At 37.5% G+C, this 18,907-nt stretch overlaps 2 protein-coding genes across 2 annotated transcripts; both read left to right on the top strand.

Annotated features, from left to right (window-relative positions):
* Positions 1 to 202: 202 nt before the first annotated feature.
* nup107 (nucleoporin 107) lies at positions 203 to 12,863 on the top strand. Its single transcript, XM_065268555.2, has 26 exons — positions 203 to 324; positions 800 to 885; positions 1,200 to 1,292; positions 1,427 to 1,536; positions 1,623 to 1,749; positions 1,841 to 1,944; positions 2,127 to 2,254; positions 2,342 to 2,390; positions 4,401 to 4,472; positions 5,076 to 5,164; positions 5,267 to 5,459; positions 5,634 to 5,724; positions 6,055 to 6,134; positions 7,473 to 7,532; positions 7,614 to 7,759; positions 7,848 to 7,896; positions 7,976 to 8,045; positions 8,226 to 8,341; positions 8,472 to 8,661; positions 10,601 to 10,713; positions 10,800 to 10,902; positions 10,984 to 11,141; positions 11,243 to 11,368; positions 11,682 to 11,795; positions 11,902 to 12,069; positions 12,373 to 12,863. Exons 1-26 carry the CDS (start codon positions 317 to 319, stop codon positions 12,478 to 12,480), a joined length of 2,751 nt encoding a protein of 916 aa, XP_065124627.1. The 5' UTR covers positions 203 to 316; the 3' UTR covers positions 12,481 to 12,863.
* A 1,139-nt stretch (positions 12,864 to 14,002) lies between these two features.
* On the top strand, positions 14,003 to 18,553 carry slc35e3 (solute carrier family 35 member E3). The gene is made up of 5 exons (XM_065268412.1): positions 14,003 to 14,611; positions 14,937 to 15,047; positions 15,337 to 15,495; positions 17,134 to 17,216; positions 18,012 to 18,553. Exons 1-5 carry the CDS (start codon positions 14,210 to 14,212, stop codon positions 18,196 to 18,198), a joined length of 942 nt encoding a protein of 313 aa, XP_065124484.1. The 5' UTR covers positions 14,003 to 14,209; the 3' UTR covers positions 18,199 to 18,553.
* The last annotated feature ends 354 nt before the right edge of the window (positions 18,554 to 18,907 follow it).

The following is an 18,907-nucleotide window of genomic DNA, read 5'->3' as shown; positions in this document are numbered from 1 at the left end:
ATTAAGAATACAAAAAAAAAGGCTGATATTAGTGTAATATAATATAATCAGAGCCATATTAAATGTCTTAAAGTACATTTCATAAAATTGCATTAAACTATTTTTTTAAAAGTTGTGTAGTTGTAATGCGTCTATATGACCGATAGGTGTCAGAACACCGTCAGACATTGTGTGTGTAATGATCCTCCGCTCCAGTAGGGTGCAGCGTAACAGTCACGTGATCCGCACACTGCGCAGCCGAAGAACTATCAGAAGTGAAGGCGCAAAATCTTCCGTGCTAGCATATGTGGCTAGCGGTTAAAATCTTACAGACATTATGGAGTGGTAAATATCCCATTTTATAAGGATACTATTTAAAATTGTATTTGATTCTCTCTAACTATTTCTGGCTGCTTTGTGTTGTCTTCTGAGTGAATTTGGAGATCAATGTAAACATGCGGCTTCTTGTGTCAGAATGAGCATAACAAGATATATGAAAACAATAGAAATGGATACATTTTTATTAATTCTGTGGGTTTTATTTGTAGTTTAACATTTGTAACTGTTTAGAAAATCAAATTGAACAACAATATGTCAAATGCCTGTTTTGACACTTTCTCTTTTATTTCTTTTTCACTTGTAGAAGAATATTGTGACAACAAAAACTGATATGTTTATTTAAACTATACTTTTTTGAGACAGTGTTATAAACGGTCAAACGGTTTTATTGTTTCATCTCAGCAGTTTCATCTCATTCAGCATATGCATGTGTCAAGACAGAGTCTGTGTATTGATATATTTAAATATGTTGTCTGTGCAGGAGTCAGACCTGGTTGAGTCCAGTGGTTCGGGAAACTGACGTGACACGGGCTGCCCGCAGAAAGAGTTCACACAAAAAAGTGGCTTGTATCCTTAAAAAGATCTGTCTGAATCTCCCAAAATCCCTAATAATAGAGGAAAATGATTTTAGGAAAATTTATAATACCCATAAATGTTGTACTGCTGTTATAAAACACTTTTGAAAGTCAAAGCAAGGTATAGACACTGAGAACAGCTGTCAGCTATTGATACTTTTGTAGCTCAACAAAGAGGTCAATAGATGTGCATTGCTGTTTTTTATACTGATAAAAAAACACCTTAAATGTATCGTAAATCTCTTTGGATAAAAGTGCCTAATGCATAAAAATATCAAATGTAGTGTTTCTTGACGTCTTGCTCAGTTCCTCTGGCACAAGATGGCAGTCCTGGGACGAGCACAACTCCAGCTAGGCCAATACTGCGTCAGACAGCTGGCTCACTTCTCAAACAATCATGTGAGAGCATTCATCACCATTACCAACAAAAACTCTTACTTCATGGTCAAAGTGTAAAAGCTTATGTTAATATTTGTAGAAGGGGGACAGAATTTTGATATGTTGGTGCTTACGGTTGTTTTTGTCATGCATAGTCACCCCCAGAAGTTCCTTGAGGAACCCAGATGTGTCAGCAATCCTAGGGACAGGAAGCAGAACTCCTCGCTTCATGAACACACCTCGTACCAAAGGCAGTCTCAGCATGGTGAACATTCTTGGCTTTTGTTACCAGTATAAAGAATTTCAAACATTTTATAAATGAGACTAATAGCGATGTGTCTCTTTTACTAGAATTTGGATGATAGTGATTGGACAAACAGTCTTTACCCTTCACCTATGTCTGGGATGGAAACCAGCTTTACTGATGATATGTCCATGAGTGCTCTCATGCTGAAAGAAGATGATCCAGGAGAGGATGGTAAATAAACATTATAAATCATCTCACCAGTTTAGATTATCTTCACTTCTTTATTTTTAACATCTACACACGTTTCTATCTTTCTTTTCAGCCTGTCTGAGTCTGTTTCCAGATTTCCAGCAGTCATATTTGCGTCACGCATCCACTGCTGTGTTTGATCTGCTGGAAGATTATGAGGCTCTCTGTCAGGATAAGGTAGATAGTCATTCACTTGTATACAACTTTGCTCCCTGACTTAAGTGTTGCATCAATTGCAATGTATTGTATACACGCAGCAACTACTTGCAAAGGAAACCGTTTAGGAATCTGTTTTGTAATAATAACCGTGTTGTCATTCGGAAGGACTTTCTGTAGTAATGTACTGGCATGTATTGTAGGTCGGTACATTGCAACAATTGGTTCTCCGGTCAGCCCCTGGCCAACAGAAATCATCCAAAACAGTTAGCATCACCTGGCTGCTGCAGCAAGAGATGGTGACGTGGAGACTCATAACATCCCTTTACAGGTACAACCACACATACATAAACAATCACCTGATTTATAACCTCTTCAGAAAAAACTGCTTTCAAGCTGTTGTATCTATTTCACACAGAGACCGAGTCCAAACAGTGCTGGAAGAAGACCTCATGATGGACATAACAGTAAGTGTTTTACTGTGCTGCTCTGTATAGATGCGTACAATATGTACGTTTCAGTGGTTTATGGTGTATTTTGGCTTTAACTGCTAAAGCAATAGATATACTGAAAGGTGCACACTTTTTGGTTGTCAAACTTTGATGTTCACAGTTAAAATAATGAACGAAACGTGTGGTTTTTCTGCTTGAATACTTGAATGAACTTAAAGGAAAATGGCAAACATCACTAGAAATCATCCTGTGAACTTCAGGTCAACTGTCATCTGTCTGTGTATGCAACTGTGCTATTTTGAATGTAATGCGAGGACATGAATAAATTTGTAAGCTTGAATTAAATGTCCTTATTAGGGATGTTCACATTGAACGTTTAGCCGTTAACCGAAGGTAAGAATTTATGACCGATTAACATTATCAGTTAAAAGAAAAAAATATTTGTTAACGCACGGTGCGTGTCCTCATGAGCTGACAGACATTTCGCCACTTTTCTATCTTTAATTTGTGAATGTCCTGTAAATGACACAAATTATTGCTGCCCTGACGGTCTGATAAAGTAATCATTTGTATGAGAAATCATTTGTGTGCGTGTTTGGTGTAACATATAGACCAATTTCGTGTTTGCAAACAGAGATGACGTTTTTTGTGGGCGGAGCCAAACTGGTTGCAGAAAGTGACTGCTCCGCAGTAGGGTTGTGAAGTGTTTAGCATTAAACCGTGATTTTTATGGATCCGGTGTTCTGTCGAAGTCTGATTCCCCTATGTTTCCCTTTAGTGCAATGTTTCTTATAGCGTTTTAATCACGTTACGTTTATTTTTTAGATAGATAAAAAGTTTAAATGGCTTGGCTACTGATATGCATGTATGTAATGTATATGTATTGTTCTTTTTTGCAAAATCACTTATTTTTACAGTCTGAATCGCTAAAAGTACATATAAAAGCAATACTATCATGTATTATATATAATAGCGTTTATTAAATATTTCATAATTTTCCTGTTTTCTATTATTTCTTCCTTAATAAATTATAATTGTAACGTGATAAAAACGCTATAGAAACACATGGAGGGAACAAACTTCGACAGAACACCGGACATCTTCTCTACTTATTTTCTATTCTAATTATTAAAAGATTTCCAGATGATTTCCTCGCTCCATTCTGTCCGTTAGGGCTTATTGTAATCATAAACACCTACGTTTATCTTCAAATGATGTCTTCGACAAAGGTATTCTATAAAAATGAAAGCCATCTTTTTTGGCGTTCTTATTCTGACACTTAACAGCACAACAGGACATTTTCTAGTGAGTTATCTTGCTCTTTTCACTCGTGTCTAATTCATTTCCACTGTTTTTCTGCAACCGCATTGCGCGCGCATCTTGCAGTGACGTAACTGTGACGTCTACTCTAAATTGGTCTATAGTATGTATTATACATTTGGGGCAAGATGACACGGTCCGTCTCCATCTCGTGCACCACCGGACAGACCTTTGCTGATGGCCTCTGACCCTGAACATAAACATCTCTCTTTTTGCACAAACGGAGAAAGACGATGCAAAAGCAAAACTTTTTGAAAAGTGTCCTGCTTTAGAAATGACCACTGTGGTAGATGAAAAAGAGACAATCTGCCCTCTTTGGATATTAATCCTCTGGACTGATCGCGTGCTTTTTGATAAGGTAATGTTGCGTGAATATCTGATAATGTATGAATCCTGGTTCTGTTGTTGATCTGTCGCTGCTGTTTGCACGTTCAAATGAAATGTTTTGTTTTAACTAGGTCACAGACAACCGTCAACTGTATTTTTACTCAATGACAACTTAATATTAAAATCTTATAAGTTAACGGTTAATGTTCGGTTCATAAGATGCGGTTGTCGGTTGGGAAAATTTTAGGTCCCCTTAAGATTAACTTAGGTGGAATCCAAGTCATGGTTTAGATCTCTAAAGTGAAAATCTACCTAGGAAACATAAGAAGAAAGTTTCTGCCAAATGTATAAATGTATGCTAATGTGTTTTCTTTGAAGGTTCCCAATGAAAGTGAAAAGGTTGTAATGGAGCAGTTCTTCCAGAAGGACAGCATGGTGCGACAGAGCCAGGTACACCTTCATTCATCCACCCATCTAGTATTTTTCTGTATGGAAAGGTTAATGGTGACTAGGGATGCACCGAATCCAGATTTTTGGGTTCGGCCGAATACCGAATCCACTATTTAAGATTCGGCCGAAACCGAATACCGAATCCTATTCGCATCCTTATTCCATTAACACAGTAAAACACATTCATGAAGTAAACAACGTCCACAGCAGTGTATTTTTCATTTTATTTAATTTTAACTGTAAAAAAAAAAAGGATTACATTATGCCAGGATGACAAGTGGGAAAAACTATTTTGACAATTACCATAAGCCTATGCATAATGAAAGCGATGCGGTGTGACACGCTCGGGTCTGCGAAATGTGAACCGCCCCTAAGGCTCACCGAAAGAAAAAGCTTATCTCCACGTCAGCACCCGATTTGTGTAAGCAACGGCCGCGTGACATCGACCAGCGTAGTGGAAGCCTAGGGTTCGGTTCGGTGGAAAAAAATCTAGGATTCGGCCGAACCCAAACCCCGTCAAAAAGCCCAGTATTCGGCCGAATCCGATCCTGGATTCGGTGCACCCCTAATGGAAACCCATTAACAGTTTTTTGTGTCTTTTAGCTGGTGGTGGACTGGTTGGAGAGTATATCTAAAGATGAGATTGGAGATTTCTCAGATAACATAGAGTATTATGCCAAATCTGTGTACTGGTAAGTAATGACTGAATATTATTAGAGGTCTTTTTAAATGAATGCCCTGAGGTCTTAATACAGTGTAATAAAATGAGTGTTTTATGGTATGTGTGTGTGTAGGGAGAACACTCTTCACACACTAAAGTTAAGGAGGAATCAGTCCAGCAGTGGCTTCAGCAGGCCTTTAGTGACAGAACTGGATCCTGACGCTCCCATCAGGCAGAAGAGACCACTAGCAGACCTAGACAGAGAAGACGACACGCGCCTGCTGAAAAACCTCTTCAACCTTATACGAGCTGGCATGACCGACGAGGTGTGTGATGATAATTACAATATGCCATAATTTTCTTGGACTTCTGGGAAAATTCACAGCGAGATACAGTTTTATGTCGTGGACAATGCTGTGCCAAGCTGATGAGAGGCTGAAGAACACTTACATATACTGAAGTCACTGTCTATCTGTATTTCTGTCTGTTTGTATGTGTAGGCTCAGAGGCTGTGTAAGCGATGTGGCCAGGCCTGGCGTGCCGCTACTCTAGAAGGCTGGAAACTGTACCATGACCCTAACATCAACGGAGGTCAACAAGCATCCATCTGCTAGATTTATTAATTTCCTGATGCCAAGTAGAACTTGATAAATTGCATTTAATATCTACTGCTATCTATCCTGGGCAATTTATTGCATGCATCTCGTCAGTAAAGCCGGTTATGTAATTAGTAGTAAATCGCCATCACCTGCTTTCAGATGGAGCAGCATTCATTACACAGAGCCGTAGTTCACTGACAAGCTTTGCAAAATCGCATTCATAATCACAGACGTTTGCATGCGATTAATTGCCCAGCCCTTACTGCTATATACCGTTATACTGGAACAGCAGTGTAATTTGTGTGTGTGTGTTTGTGTTCAGGAGGCGGAGAGCTGCAGCCGGTGGAGGGCAATCCTCATAGGAGTGTGTGGAAGGTGTGCTGCTGGAGAATGGCAGAAGAGGTGAGAACTTAAAACTTAAATTCTTAAAGGAATAGTCTATCCATTTTCAATATTAAACTATGTTATTACCTTAACTAAGAAGAGTTGATACATCCCTCTATCATCTTAGTGCGTGCACGTAAGCGCTGGGGCGCGCTGCGACACTTTGATAGCATTTAGCTTACCCTGCATTCACTCAATGGTACCAAACAGAGATAAAGTTAGAAGTGACCAAACACATCAACATTTTTCCTATTTAAGACGAGTACTTCGACGTGGCGCGGTAACACTCTTCCTCTCCCATTATGAGAGGGAGAAGAGGAGCGGATTTTTCAGGCGAGTTGAAGTACTCCCAAAAGTGCTATTCCGCCATACAATATAGCTCCTCTTTTAAATCCGCTTAGAAAAGCGCTACGTTTTATTTTGTACCACCATACTTGCTCGTATAACTACTCGTCTTAAATAGGAAAAACGTTGATGTGTTTGGTCACTTCTATAATAACATTATAGAGGTAATAACATAGTTTAATATTGAAAATGAGTAGACTATTCCTTTAACTACAGTTCGGTGCAAAAACAGGCCACCATGTCACCATTAGATTTGTTGTTTTTGCAATGGTATTTTGCAATGGTAATGTCTTTTATTAGAATACAACCATACAATACAGGAAATTTGTTTCAATTATTAAAAACAAAATAAACTTGTGAGCTAAAGGGGCAAGTATTTATTGTGAGCCGCCCCCTCCCACTGAAGCATAGCATAACTATTAAACTGATAAAAGCCTGTTCGAAAACTAATCTTGACAGACTGTATATTGTTGGAAAGCTCTGAGAGTGTAGTTTTCATATTTCATCACAGTTTTTGGAGAATTTTTTTTTTTTAGTGATTTTTAAGATGAAAACAAAACATATTAAAAAAAATAAAAATAATCAAAAAATATTTTTAGCATTTTGGGCATGAAACAACATTTTAAAAAAATATTTTATTGCATTATTTTTATTTATTAAAAAAAAACTTAGTGCTGTAGCTATTTTTATATTTAATATTATCAACCACTCAAAAAGGGGGTTAGGTTAAACCTAAACGCAATGAAACCTCAATTCCAATCAAATGACTTGAACCTGAACCTTATGTCTGTAGTGTAAATACTGACTTTTGCCAGAAGAAGCCATTTTGTTCTAAAAATGGTGCTTTTACATTTTGTAGACATATTTTCTGTATTTTGAGTTTGTATCTTAATAAAAAGAGCAAAAATATGAATGGACATTAAAACAGCAAAGCTGGTGGTGGCCCAAAACGTTTGCACAATACTATTCAAGTTTTGTTCGTACGATTCAGATTTGATTCTGCCGTTTTAGGAGCAGTTCAACAAATACGAACGAGCTATCTACGCAGCACTTAGTGGAAACCTCAAACAGGTGAAATCATCCAGCCATATCACTCTCTTGGCTTTTTATTTGTGTGTGCATTTGACTGAATATCTCCATTGCATCACGCAGTTGTTACCCATCTGCGAGACGTGGGAGGACACTATATGGGCGTATTTTCGCGTGATGGTAGACACTCTGGTGGAGCAGGAGATCTGTTCCTCTGGTTTGGGCAGTGAAGAGTTAGAAGAGCTACCAAGAGAATTCCTGGAGACCAAGTAAGACTTATTTTTTTTTTTTATGCGTTCTCTTTTATTTCCCCCACTAAATGTTTGATTTATTCTGCCACGTGACATTTTTGTTTAGTTGGACATTGGAGAAAGTTTTTGAGGAGCTTCAAGCAACAGAATCAAAAGTGAGATGAGAATTTTTTTATCTATGACTAATTGTTGCATGTTGGGTTTCTAATTTTTGCAAATGTTATGTTTTGACAGAGGGTCCTAGAGGCCACCAAGGAGCATTATCATGTGATTCAGAAGTTTGTTATTCTCGGTGATCTTGATGGTAAGATTAGTTTTATTCACAAAAGTATCACATGGGTGCTTGACTATCATAAAGGTATATGTAAATGCCAAACCTCCAAAAATGTCTGACTTTCGCAGTCTCTTCATTTTTGACATTTTTGGAGCTTTGGTGTACATATGGTAAATATTAAGTTTAATTTCTGATCAACTTCATTCAAAGGTCTTTTGGAAGAGTTCAGTGATTGGTTGGGAAGAAGTCCAACTTTGCCAGCTCATCTGTTGCGCTTTATGTCACACTTGGTGTTGTTTTATCGCAGTTTGGGAATGCAGCTCAAGGTACAAGAATTTTTTTTAAGGGTTTTATAACAACTTATTTTGGCTTATATAATTTGCATTTGAGTTTTTGTTGAACTATTAAACAGAAGAAATATACTTATACTGTAATTGTTTTCTGTCGTTTTCTCAGGAGGAGGTGTGTGTAGATGTTCTGAAGGCCTACATCTCTTTGCTGGTAAAGGAAAAGCAGGTGGATCTCATTGCGTTCTATGTCAGTCACTTGCCAGCTGACATGGCCGTGTCACAGTACGCTCAGTTTCTGGAGGAAGTAATTGAAACAGAGCAGCGCAAACACTGTCTGAAGTTGGCAACACAAGCAGGTATCATAATTTTGCAATGTGTGGCTGATTCAACATTGTGCTACCTAGACGACAATAATTATACCTAATAAGAAACTATAGTGATACCAGACATGAAACTTGCCTTTGTATACTTAAAACGACGATCATTATACTAAAATATGCAATGAGAATCAAGATTTCCAGAATTGTGTCTAACAGAGAGGGTTGGTTATGGTTTTTAGATCAAACTTTTACAGGGTTCCCACGGGTCCTTGAAAGTTTGTGAATACATACATAGATAGAGTTCATTGAAAGTGCTTGAATCTATTTTATTCAAGACGTTTTCTGAAAAAATAATCCATATAATTCCCCATGTAGTGTAGGATAATATCATACAATTTTTAGCCTTTTAAACACACGTGCTAAACTGTTAGCTTTAAATCCTTATATCTTCTGTATGCGAATGTTAATTCATATCAAAATGCTTTTTGGCATAGTTGTGTTTGACACATGAAAACATCACGGATTACGTATGTAACTGTTGTTCCCTGAGAAGGAAACGAGACACTGCGTCTCCCTTGCCATACTTCCTGGGTCCCTGTAACGCAGTTTTTGGAAATATTTCAGATGGCGATATACTTCCTGGCTCCCGCATCACCCCGTCTTTGTCATTAAGCCTCACCATTGGTTAAATTTGATATACACTTTCAGATGCACCTACCCATGGAGGCATCCCGAAAGTGTCACCGCAGTGACCCAGTGCGAGTCCCCTCGAAAGGGAACTGTAACAATGTATCTTAAAAGGTACCACGATGGAACCTTGCTCTCACTTAAATTGTGTCCCCACATTTATTCCTTGAATTTGAGGGTATTGGACCTGGAAAGTCCTCAAAAGGTCCTTAAATTTGAAGTTAAAGGGATAGTTCGGCCAAAAATGATATTAAACCCATGATTTACTCACCCCCAAGCTGTCCGAGTTGCATATGTCCATCGTTTTTCAGACAAACACATTTTCGGATATTTTAGAATGTTTTAGATCTTTCAGTTAATTAAATGTGAAATTAATGGGTCCACGACCTTCAAGTCCAAAAAAAAAGTGCATCCATCCTTCACAAAATAAATCCAAACGGCTCCAGGATGATAACCAAAGGTCTTCTGAGGGTAATCCGCGCGGTGTTGTTGTAGAAATATCCATATTTAAAACTTTATTAACGAAAATAAATACCTTCCGGTAGCGCCGCCATCTTAGTCGCGTCCGCATTCAAGATCAGAGCTTTACGCAGCCTACGGAGGCTACTCTGCTGCTGCTCTGTGCCCTCGCCCTCCGAATTTGTCATACGTCACTAAGAAAAGTGCGTACACTACGCTTATACTCTCTTCTGAATACAGAGGAGTCTAAGATGGCGGCGCTACCGGAAGGTATTTCTTTTCGTTAATACATTTTTAAATATGGATATTTCTACAACAACACCGCGCGGATTACCCTCAGAAGACCTTTGTTTATCATCCTGGAGCCGTTTGGATTTATTTTGTGAAGGATGGACGCACTTTTTTTAGACTTGAAGGTTGTGGACCCCTTAACTTTACATTTAATTAACTGAAAGATCTAAAACATTTTCTAAAATATCCGAAAATGTGTTTGTATGAAAAACGATGGACATATGCAACTCGGACAGCTTGGGGGTGAGTAAATCATGGGTTTAGTATCATTTTTGGCCGAACTATCCCTTTAACTAAGGTGTTGGAACCTCATTTTAGAAAACGCTAGTGTAAATACTGTTAGTGGTCAATCAATTTGCATTAGCAGTGCAAAAGCTCATGGGTTTGAACCCACTCACATACTGATAAAAAAAATATTATATCGTGTAAGTTGCTTTAGATTAAAGCATCTGCCAAACGGATAAATGAAAGTGCATACGATTGCCATGGTAGATGCAATAACTGTATAAGATTTTAGTGGTAATTGTGTTTTTTTTAGGTTTGGATGTGGCAGCCATCACAAAGACTGTGGTAGAGACCATTAGAGACAGAGACACAGATACGTTTGCCCACCATGACCTGACTCCGGCATTGGATTCTGCTACTACAGTGGTATAACATGCACACATGCAGTCACATCCCTTTCATTTTATTTAAATAAGCAAATTGACGCAGCAACTTTTCATATATTTACGCAGGAGGATCAGCAGAAGATTGATGTGATTGATTGGCTGATATTTGACCCTGCCCAGCGAGCTGAAGCCCTTAAGCAAAGCAATGCCATCATGAGGAAGTTCTTAGGTGTGTGTGTGGTTTGCAACTAATTTACAGTATTTTTGTAGCTTGCCTTGAATTGTATTTAATTTTCTTCTTGTGCCATAGCATCTAAGAAGCATGAAGCTGCTAAGATGGTCTTCGCCAAAGTGCCGGAAGATTCCATGCGTGAGATCTACCGCCAGTGGGAGGAGCAGGGAATGGACACACCCCTTCCCGAGGAACAAAATGCTATCCGTGAGCACCTCTGTATTCGTGCCTATCTGGTATGAACCACTAACACCTATAAGAAACACTTGTGTGTGACAAAGTTTCTGTGTAGCCTTAATGGTTCGTCTGACCGTGTGGATCTGTATTTTTTCTGCAGGAAGCTCATGAAGCTTTTAATGAGTGGTTCAAGCATATGAATTGTCCCCCAGTTAAGCCCACTGCACCTGCACAAGCAAAGTTTACAGAGAAAGTGGCCCATGAGATGAAAGAGGCAGATTACAAGGTAAGGTTGGGTATCATGCCAACATAATGTCTACAGACAATATATGAGACATTTACTGCTTTCTTCCCAAAAAAATACAGACTTTACAAAATGCATAAGAATTACAAAAATGTAAAAGTGTCCATAAGACATAAATCTTTGACCGTATTTTTTACTACATTACTTATTATTTGATATGTTAATGTACTAGTATTAAGTTCTTAAATAAGGATCACAGCATGACTGTATCACCACAGACCTAGTAGGTTTAAACTGGATATCCGTGAATTCCCAACAAAATTTTTTATAGTGAACAATTTTGCACTTTTTCCAGATGGAGTATGAGAATTGGCAGGGACGTCTGGGAGCTCTGACGGAGGATGTAAAGGAAAGGATTTATAACGTACTCCTGTTTGTGGATGGAGGATGGATGGTGGATGTCAGAGAGGTGAGTGGATGCCACATTAGAAATTTAATAAACATCTCAGGACAAAGAGTATTCTGGATTCGCTCATCTAAAGCATTTATTTATGCATCTCTGTGCATTTTTGCAGGATGCAGAGGAAGATTCGGAGCGCACTCATCAGATGGCTCTGCTGCGCCGTTTGTGTCTGCCTATGATGTCGTTTCTTTTGTTAACTGTACTGCAGCGTACTGAACGTCACCAGGAGTGTCTGCGTCTCGCTGACATCATAGCATCTGACCAACACAAACTATACGAGGTTTGATTTTAAGACTTTATACAGTCATTGTGAATTTAACTTTATTTGTAGATTATATTGCATTTTTGTTGCTTTGATATTACATTTAAAAGTTAAAGCTAGTCATACATAGCAAAAGATCTGGTAGCATAACAATTAGATTAGGATTCAATGCATTTGGAAAATCTTGTTCATCAGTACACATCAGACAATGTGGATTTGTCATATAAATTAATACCAGGTGAATACTAGGCTTTGTGGTCCGTTCAAGACTTTATGATCACTGTTATCCACTTCAGCATCTGAACTTGTTTTTGTTTCTAGGTCTTTTCTAAGGATGAGCTGCAGAAGTTTCTCCAGAAGATGAGGGAATCCTCTCTCCTCCTGCTGGATAAAGGACTAGATCCACTTGGATATGAGATTCAGACCTAGTTATTTTTTTTGTCATGCGTTTTGTCCATAATGCCATTAGAGGAAAAACTGTTTTTTGTATTGGAATAAAGATTGTGTGTTGTTAAGAAGCAGTGTTTTGTTTGGTTAATACTACATTGAACATTCTGATACAGTAAATAAGCAGGTGAATATGTTTATTTATCTTAATTCTGAGCATTGTTGAAGAGCCCTTTGTAAATGGCCAATTACAAGATGTAATAGTTTGGGTTTCTCATTGAAGGATTTAGTTGACATCTATACTGTACAATCTCACTGTGTCCTTGACTAAAAACAGGACTTAAAAAGGAAGCTTTAGATGTGGAATTGAATCCAAAAACATTTCCCGAAGCACTTGCGATGAGATCCACAGTGGATGTAACTTCAGTGAAGTGGCATTGCTAGTGGACTTATGAATATGAACGTTTCTTCTGCTTAGAAAAATCTGCACAGTATGTACAGTAAAAATTTATTTCACTGATTCTTGAAACTTTGGCAAAAACATGTCCCACTAAGAAAAGTGCTAATTCTGTTGGAAATTAAAAACATTTTCATGAAGAAAAAGAATCAATGTTATAATCGGGGTCCTTTGCACATATGTAAGGTTCTTTTATAGGTTTATTTTTATTTTTTATTTATTTAATGATAATATGCTGGTCCATTGCCTACCAAATCAGCTGTCCTCGGTTAAGAGATAATCATTTCAACTTAATTTTAAAAAAGCCAAAAGTAATAATTGAATTGAATAATATATGTACCACATCAAGGGGAACAATGTAATACGTATTAAAAACTACAAACAGTGAGTTTTGACAATATTTACTATTATTTTGTGATTGCTCAAAATGTGTCCCACATATTCATCACCACCATCAGATATTTATAAAAAGCAATAAAATCAGACAACTACAGGGTCAACTGCATTCCTGAGGACCCCGTTTTCAAACCTTCAGCTCTACTGCATGCTTCAAGATCACTCAAGCTCCTGTATGTTTGATATTTTCTCTTAAACTTGTTCATTGTTTTGGACACTGCTACTTTGACAACCATAACATGTCAACACCGTCATCTTTGTAAAAAAATATTAGATTAGATTATGAAATAAATGTATCATTTTTAAGAAGAGGTCTGAAGTATCTAGCAACAGAGGGGAAACAAGATGGCTAATGTGAACAACTCATCTATTTTTTTGTAGAATGAATATTACATGAAATGAACTTGAGGGAAAAAAAGGGCAGTAACACAATAAATCAAGATAAAGCAGCTTCATAGCACTCTGGTCTTTCATCTTATTAAGGGCTTTGGAAAAACATTTTAAGTCATGTTTGAATATAAGTAGTGGGGGGATTTAAAGATACAGCAGCAGTCATTGGGTATTACAAGTAAGATATATGATGTAAAGAAAAAGCAAAACTATCATCAACCACCTCATGTGTGCATTTATCCAGCAGATGGCGTACAAGAGCAGTGACGTGGCGTTGCGCGTATGCTGCGGAGCGCGCGTCGCGCTTGATGACGTCACAGAAGTGCGGTGAATCAGCAGCGGCGCATTGAGTTGTGAATGAGTTCTATAATGAAAGCCCCTGTAAACCGCTTTCACGCAGTCAGCACCAGAAAGCGGTAGATCATTCAGCCTGTTTGTTTATGATTTGCCATATCATTCGCTCGAAACTGTTTGTCCTCATTTATTAACAATTCGCAACACTTTAAAAGTGCCTAAATCGTCGCAGGTATGGCGAAGAGACTCACTGATCTGTTTGGCAACAACCGGATCATCGCGGGACTGTTGGTCAACTTAGTGTCTTCAATATGTATAGTCTTCATCAACAAATGGATTTATGTGCATTATGGCTTTCCCAACATGACCCTGACTCTCGTTCATTTCGTGACGACATGGCTTGGGCTGTTCGTGTGTCAGAAGATGGATATATTTTCCCCAAAGAGCCTCAGACCCACGAAAATCATCCTGCTGGCTTTGAGTTTCTGTGGATTTGTTGCATTTACTAATTTGTCCCTGCAAAACAACACTATAGGTACATATCAGCTGGCAAAGGCCATGACAACACCTGTGATTATAGTCATTCAGACGATGTACTACAAAAAGACTTTCTCCACAAAGATTAAACTCACACTAGTAAGTGCATGCTCACACTTTATAATATACATGAGATTTACACCCATTTCTGTCTTTTAACAAAGGATTTGTTTGTACTGTAATAATAATGTTTTTTTATTAATGTCCCTTTCTATTCCCCCTATTTATGTTATGACTTGCTTATTATAGCATGCACATGCCATGTACACACCATGAACTATGCTCACACTAAATTCACATGGTGAGATAAAAGCAAGTCATGGTTGCACACAGATTTTTTTGTATGAAATATCATGAGTCACTATGTGAAAAATTGATCTAGTTTCACAAATGTTCACTTTGTGGTAATTTTTTTGATAAACAGGTGCCGATTACTCTTGGAGTCATACTGAACTCTTACTATGATGTGAAGTTTAATCTTTTGGGGATGATCTTTGCCACACTAGGAGTCTTTGTCACTTCACTGTATCAAGTGGTAAGTAATCTGGCGTTCTTGCATTATGTCCTTATTGAGAACGCTCTCTTGGAGTCACAATAACCCTCATTTCCCATCAATTTGAAGTTTGTGTCCGTACCACCATATTTCACAGAACACTATATATTTTTCATTTATGTAGCATTAACAAAAAAGATTAAACACTCACCTAGCTAGTTTTTACTTAATTTTTCTATTAATGGAAAAAAATGCTTATATATCATCAGTCCATGGACACAATGCAGTTCTTCCATAGGAAACCAGATAATTAACTTCTTATTTCTTGTAGTGGGTTGGTGCCAAACAGCATGAGCTGCAGGTGAACTCCATGCAGTTGCTTTATTATCAGGCACCCATGTCTTCTGCGTTCCTTCTGGTTATTGTGCCATTCTTCGAACCCCTGACCGGAGAGGGTGGTATCTTTGGCCCCTGGTCATTCCAGGCCCTGGTAAGAGAGCGAGAAAGTGTCTCCTTTTTCAGTGGCACCATGAAACAGTCCCTGACTCTATCCTGAAAGAATGTCCTTCTTACACAAACATCACAGTCACAGAAAGGGGCTTGTGTTGTAGCACATGATGCCTGGAAATGGGTTTCCTTTTTGGCTGAACCTAAGCAAGTTCACTATTTAGCTTTATTATACATTGCATTACCTTTACTGTTCTCTATTCTTAAGGTTAAGGAATTGAACATATTAAGTTATTCCTTATCGGGGCCACGAACGGGTGCACCCTACACAAGGAGGAGCAAATGCCAAAAACTTTGCTAACCATTGCTGTAGATTTTTTATCTTATAGACTCACATTGGAGTCCTGAGCCAAATCTATGAACGAGAATATCATAGTAATTTGACTCTTTAAAAACTTTGGGTAAATTCAGTTAGCTAAATAACTACATTAAAGGTCCCGTTCTTCCTGTGTTTTTGTAGCTTTGATTGTGTTTACAGCGCGCAATATAACATGTGTTCATGTTTCATGTGTAAAGAACAGAATTTATTTATTTGTATACCGCTTTTTTCACTGTCCTAAAAACAGGCTAATGTCTGTCTGTCTTGTTCTATGAAGTCAAGAGCTGGTGAATAACGTATTGCTGTGGGCGTAGTTTAGTCAAAAACTGTTTTATTGACGTCATTCATTCGGGAAGTAGAGGGCTGTAGTCCAAACCAGCCGTTCGCTTTGAAAGGGGACTTATGTTATAGAAAATATATATCGCCTGGCATTGAACTTTGAGCTTTATCATTTTGCAGGTATTATTTATGATCTAGCAGCAACATTACACACTAACTAAATTTTGAAAAATGTGATCAGGAAGAACGTGACCTTTAAATTAAAGGGGATAGAGAATGAAAAACCATTTTTACCTTGTCTTTGTTTAATTATGGTAGTCTACCCGCATTCACAAACATACAAAAAGTGCTAGACATGCTAAACATCTCAGTCTCATAGAAATTCCTCTTTTAGAAATGTCAGCCAGAAAATGGCCCAATCTGAAAAACTGATGCTTATGACATCACAGGCATCTCACTGCCTCTCCACTTTAAAATAATTGGCCACATTTTTTGAGTGGCAGCAAAGTCAGCCAATCAGTAATGAGATTGCAAGTTAAGCCAGTAGGGGGAGCCAAATAGGTGCAAAACTACTTGTTTAAAATCCCCTACCCTAATAGAGCTATCTGAGAGAGGTTTTTATGAGGCTTCTAAGGCATTACAGAAAAATTTCTACATGTCACATCACAGAACAAGGATAAATACCCCGTTCAATCATTCTATGTCACCTTTAACTTTGGGTCGCTAAAAACACATAAAATACACTTTTTTTTGCCTGCCAAAATAATATATTGCATTTATTGCTGTTTTTGAAAGTATTATTATTTTTGTCAGTATTGATTTACTCTAGGTACTCCGATTTCCTCCCACAGTCCAAAAAGTCCATGCAGGTTAGGTCAATTGGAGATTATATTCCCCATAAATATAACCATACATGCTGGAATGGTGTTAACAAACAAACAAACAAACAATAAAATAAAATAATTAAATGTTTAATTTAGGATTTTAGGAATGTTGACTGTTAATATTTTTCTCTCCATTTAGGTAATGGTCTTTCTTTCTGGTCTAATTGCCTTTCTGGTTAATTTGTCCATATATTGGATCATTGGAAACACGTCACCTGTTACGTATCCTTTTAACTGTTTCTCAACTGTGGATATTTCCTTCTGTTTTTATAATGGCACAAAACACACCCTTAAAACAAATATCTGTAATAACAGAGCCTTTATGCCAGCGTGACTTTGTTGTAGTTATATTTGTTAATACTTGTCAGGTTTTAAATTCAAGCTTATGCTTGTTTAAAGGAGTGTTGAAAAACTTAGCAAACACATGTATGGTTACACAGTTTGTTAATAATTAAAAGGAGAATCAGGGCACATTTTAGTCCTAAGCACTGGAAACATTTCACACTTTTGAATGCACCCATTGAGGTCCAGTTAATGTGACGTATCAGTATGACCAGCAGAGGGAGCACTTGACTTACATTCACATTGATTATGTGTGTTTGCTGGTAATCAAACACAGAACAATATGTTTTTTTTTTGCCAGTACAATGCTAAATTAACTGAACTACAGGAACACATACATTGTGTTTAACTCCATTTTGAAATTTTAGGCAAATAGTGCAAATTATTTTTAACATATTGTTGACCAAAAAGTCTAAAAACAAGTGCTAAATAGGCCCTCAAATGAGTCTTATATATTATTTTATAAACTAAAAAAAGAAAAATAAGTTGTTTTTTGAAAAGAGAAATATAATCACATCACACAAGACCTATATTAAGCCAAGGATAATTCAGTTTCCATAATGTAATAAAAAACTCAAGTTACTCCCTAATGTCAAGGATTTTGTGTATAATCATTGTATAATCAGGTTTATGCCATCATTGTCTAAAAAGTTAACCTTAACCTTCATTTTGTAGCTATAACATGTTTGGACATTTCAAGTTCTGCATCACTTTACTGGGAGGGTATGTCCTCTTCCAGGACCCTTTGTCTTTAAATCAAGGTCTGGGCATCCTCTGCACCCTCACTGGCATCCTGGCATACACCCATTTCAAACTGGCAGAGCAGGATGCGGGCAAAAGCAAGCTCACTCAAAGACCATAGGCCAGCTGATGTGCCAGTTATCTGTCAGTATTTAAACCAGGGTTCAGTGCCTGATAGTGTACAGATATATACTGTATAGTAGTAAAGACTAACCAGATATACGTAGAGTGGATGACTTTTAGCAGCATTTCAATGAATTACATGGACTTTAATTAATGAAAAGGTTTATGTACCTTAAAACAGTTTTAGTTTTTGTATTTACTGTATGAGATCTTGCAATAAACATGAGCTGTCCGTTGTTTGCAAGAAAAATGCTGAATGTCCAAACAAATTTACATTTCAGTTTTATACGTTGTATTTAATGATGTATTTTTCATATGCCGTGTACAACAATAAAACATTTTATATAACATGAGCTCTTACCTTTGGACCATACAGAACTAAACACTATTACTTTAAATGGTTTTATTATAACACAGTAGACCTACATATTGAAATCTTTTATTTTGTCTAATCTGTCAAGGAAAATATGCCATCTTTCATCGAGTTTAGTCACAATATTAACTAAGGTCAGTGCCTGTTTGGCAAAATGCTTAACTATCTGTGAAATGGTATGTCAATCATTTTGTTTACGCTGCAACATGTTTTTTTCCTTTGAAATACGTAACTTAAATCTTAGTCCCACTTCAAAGTCCTTTATAAAGCTTTCGTGTAAATGTCAGCCTCAGCCAGTCTTAACAAAATGTGCTGAATCTAAAAGTGGAAGTGA

The sequence above is a fragment of the Paramisgurnus dabryanus genome, chromosome 1 (assembly GCF_030506205.2).
Source record: "Paramisgurnus dabryanus chromosome 1, PD_genome_1.1, whole genome shotgun sequence".
Classification (NCBI taxonomy): domain Eukaryota; kingdom Metazoa; phylum Chordata; class Actinopteri; order Cypriniformes; family Cobitidae; genus Paramisgurnus; species Paramisgurnus dabryanus.
The sequence above is the reverse complement of the archived record's forward strand: the minus strand, read 5'-3'. Positions and strand labels throughout refer to the sequence as shown.

What these genes read in the sequence shown, in the direction of transcription:
- nup107 (XM_065268555.2), top strand. An exon ending in CTCATAACATCCCTTTACAG is followed by an intron (nt 2,255 to 2,341) that starts GTACAACCACAC and finishes TATTTCACACAG; the next exon opens with AGACCGAGTCCAAACAGTGC. An exon ending in TGACCCTAACATCAACGGAG is followed by an intron (nt 5,725 to 6,054) that starts GTCAACAAGCAT and finishes GTTTGTGTTCAG; the next exon opens with GAGGCGGAGAGCTGCAGCCG.
- slc35e3 (XM_065268412.1), top strand. Translation starts at nt 14,210, where the DNA reads ATGGCGAAGAGACTCACTGATCTGTTTGGCAACAACCGGATCATCGCG. An exon ending in CCTGGTCATTCCAGGCCCTG is followed by an intron (nt 15,496 to 17,133) that starts GTAAGAGAGCGA and finishes CTCTCCATTTAG; the next exon opens with GTAATGGTCTTTCTTTCTGG. An exon ending in GGAAACACGTCACCTGTTAC is followed by an intron (nt 17,217 to 18,011) that starts GTATCCTTTTAA and finishes TTCATTTTGTAG; the next exon opens with CTATAACATGTTTGGACATT.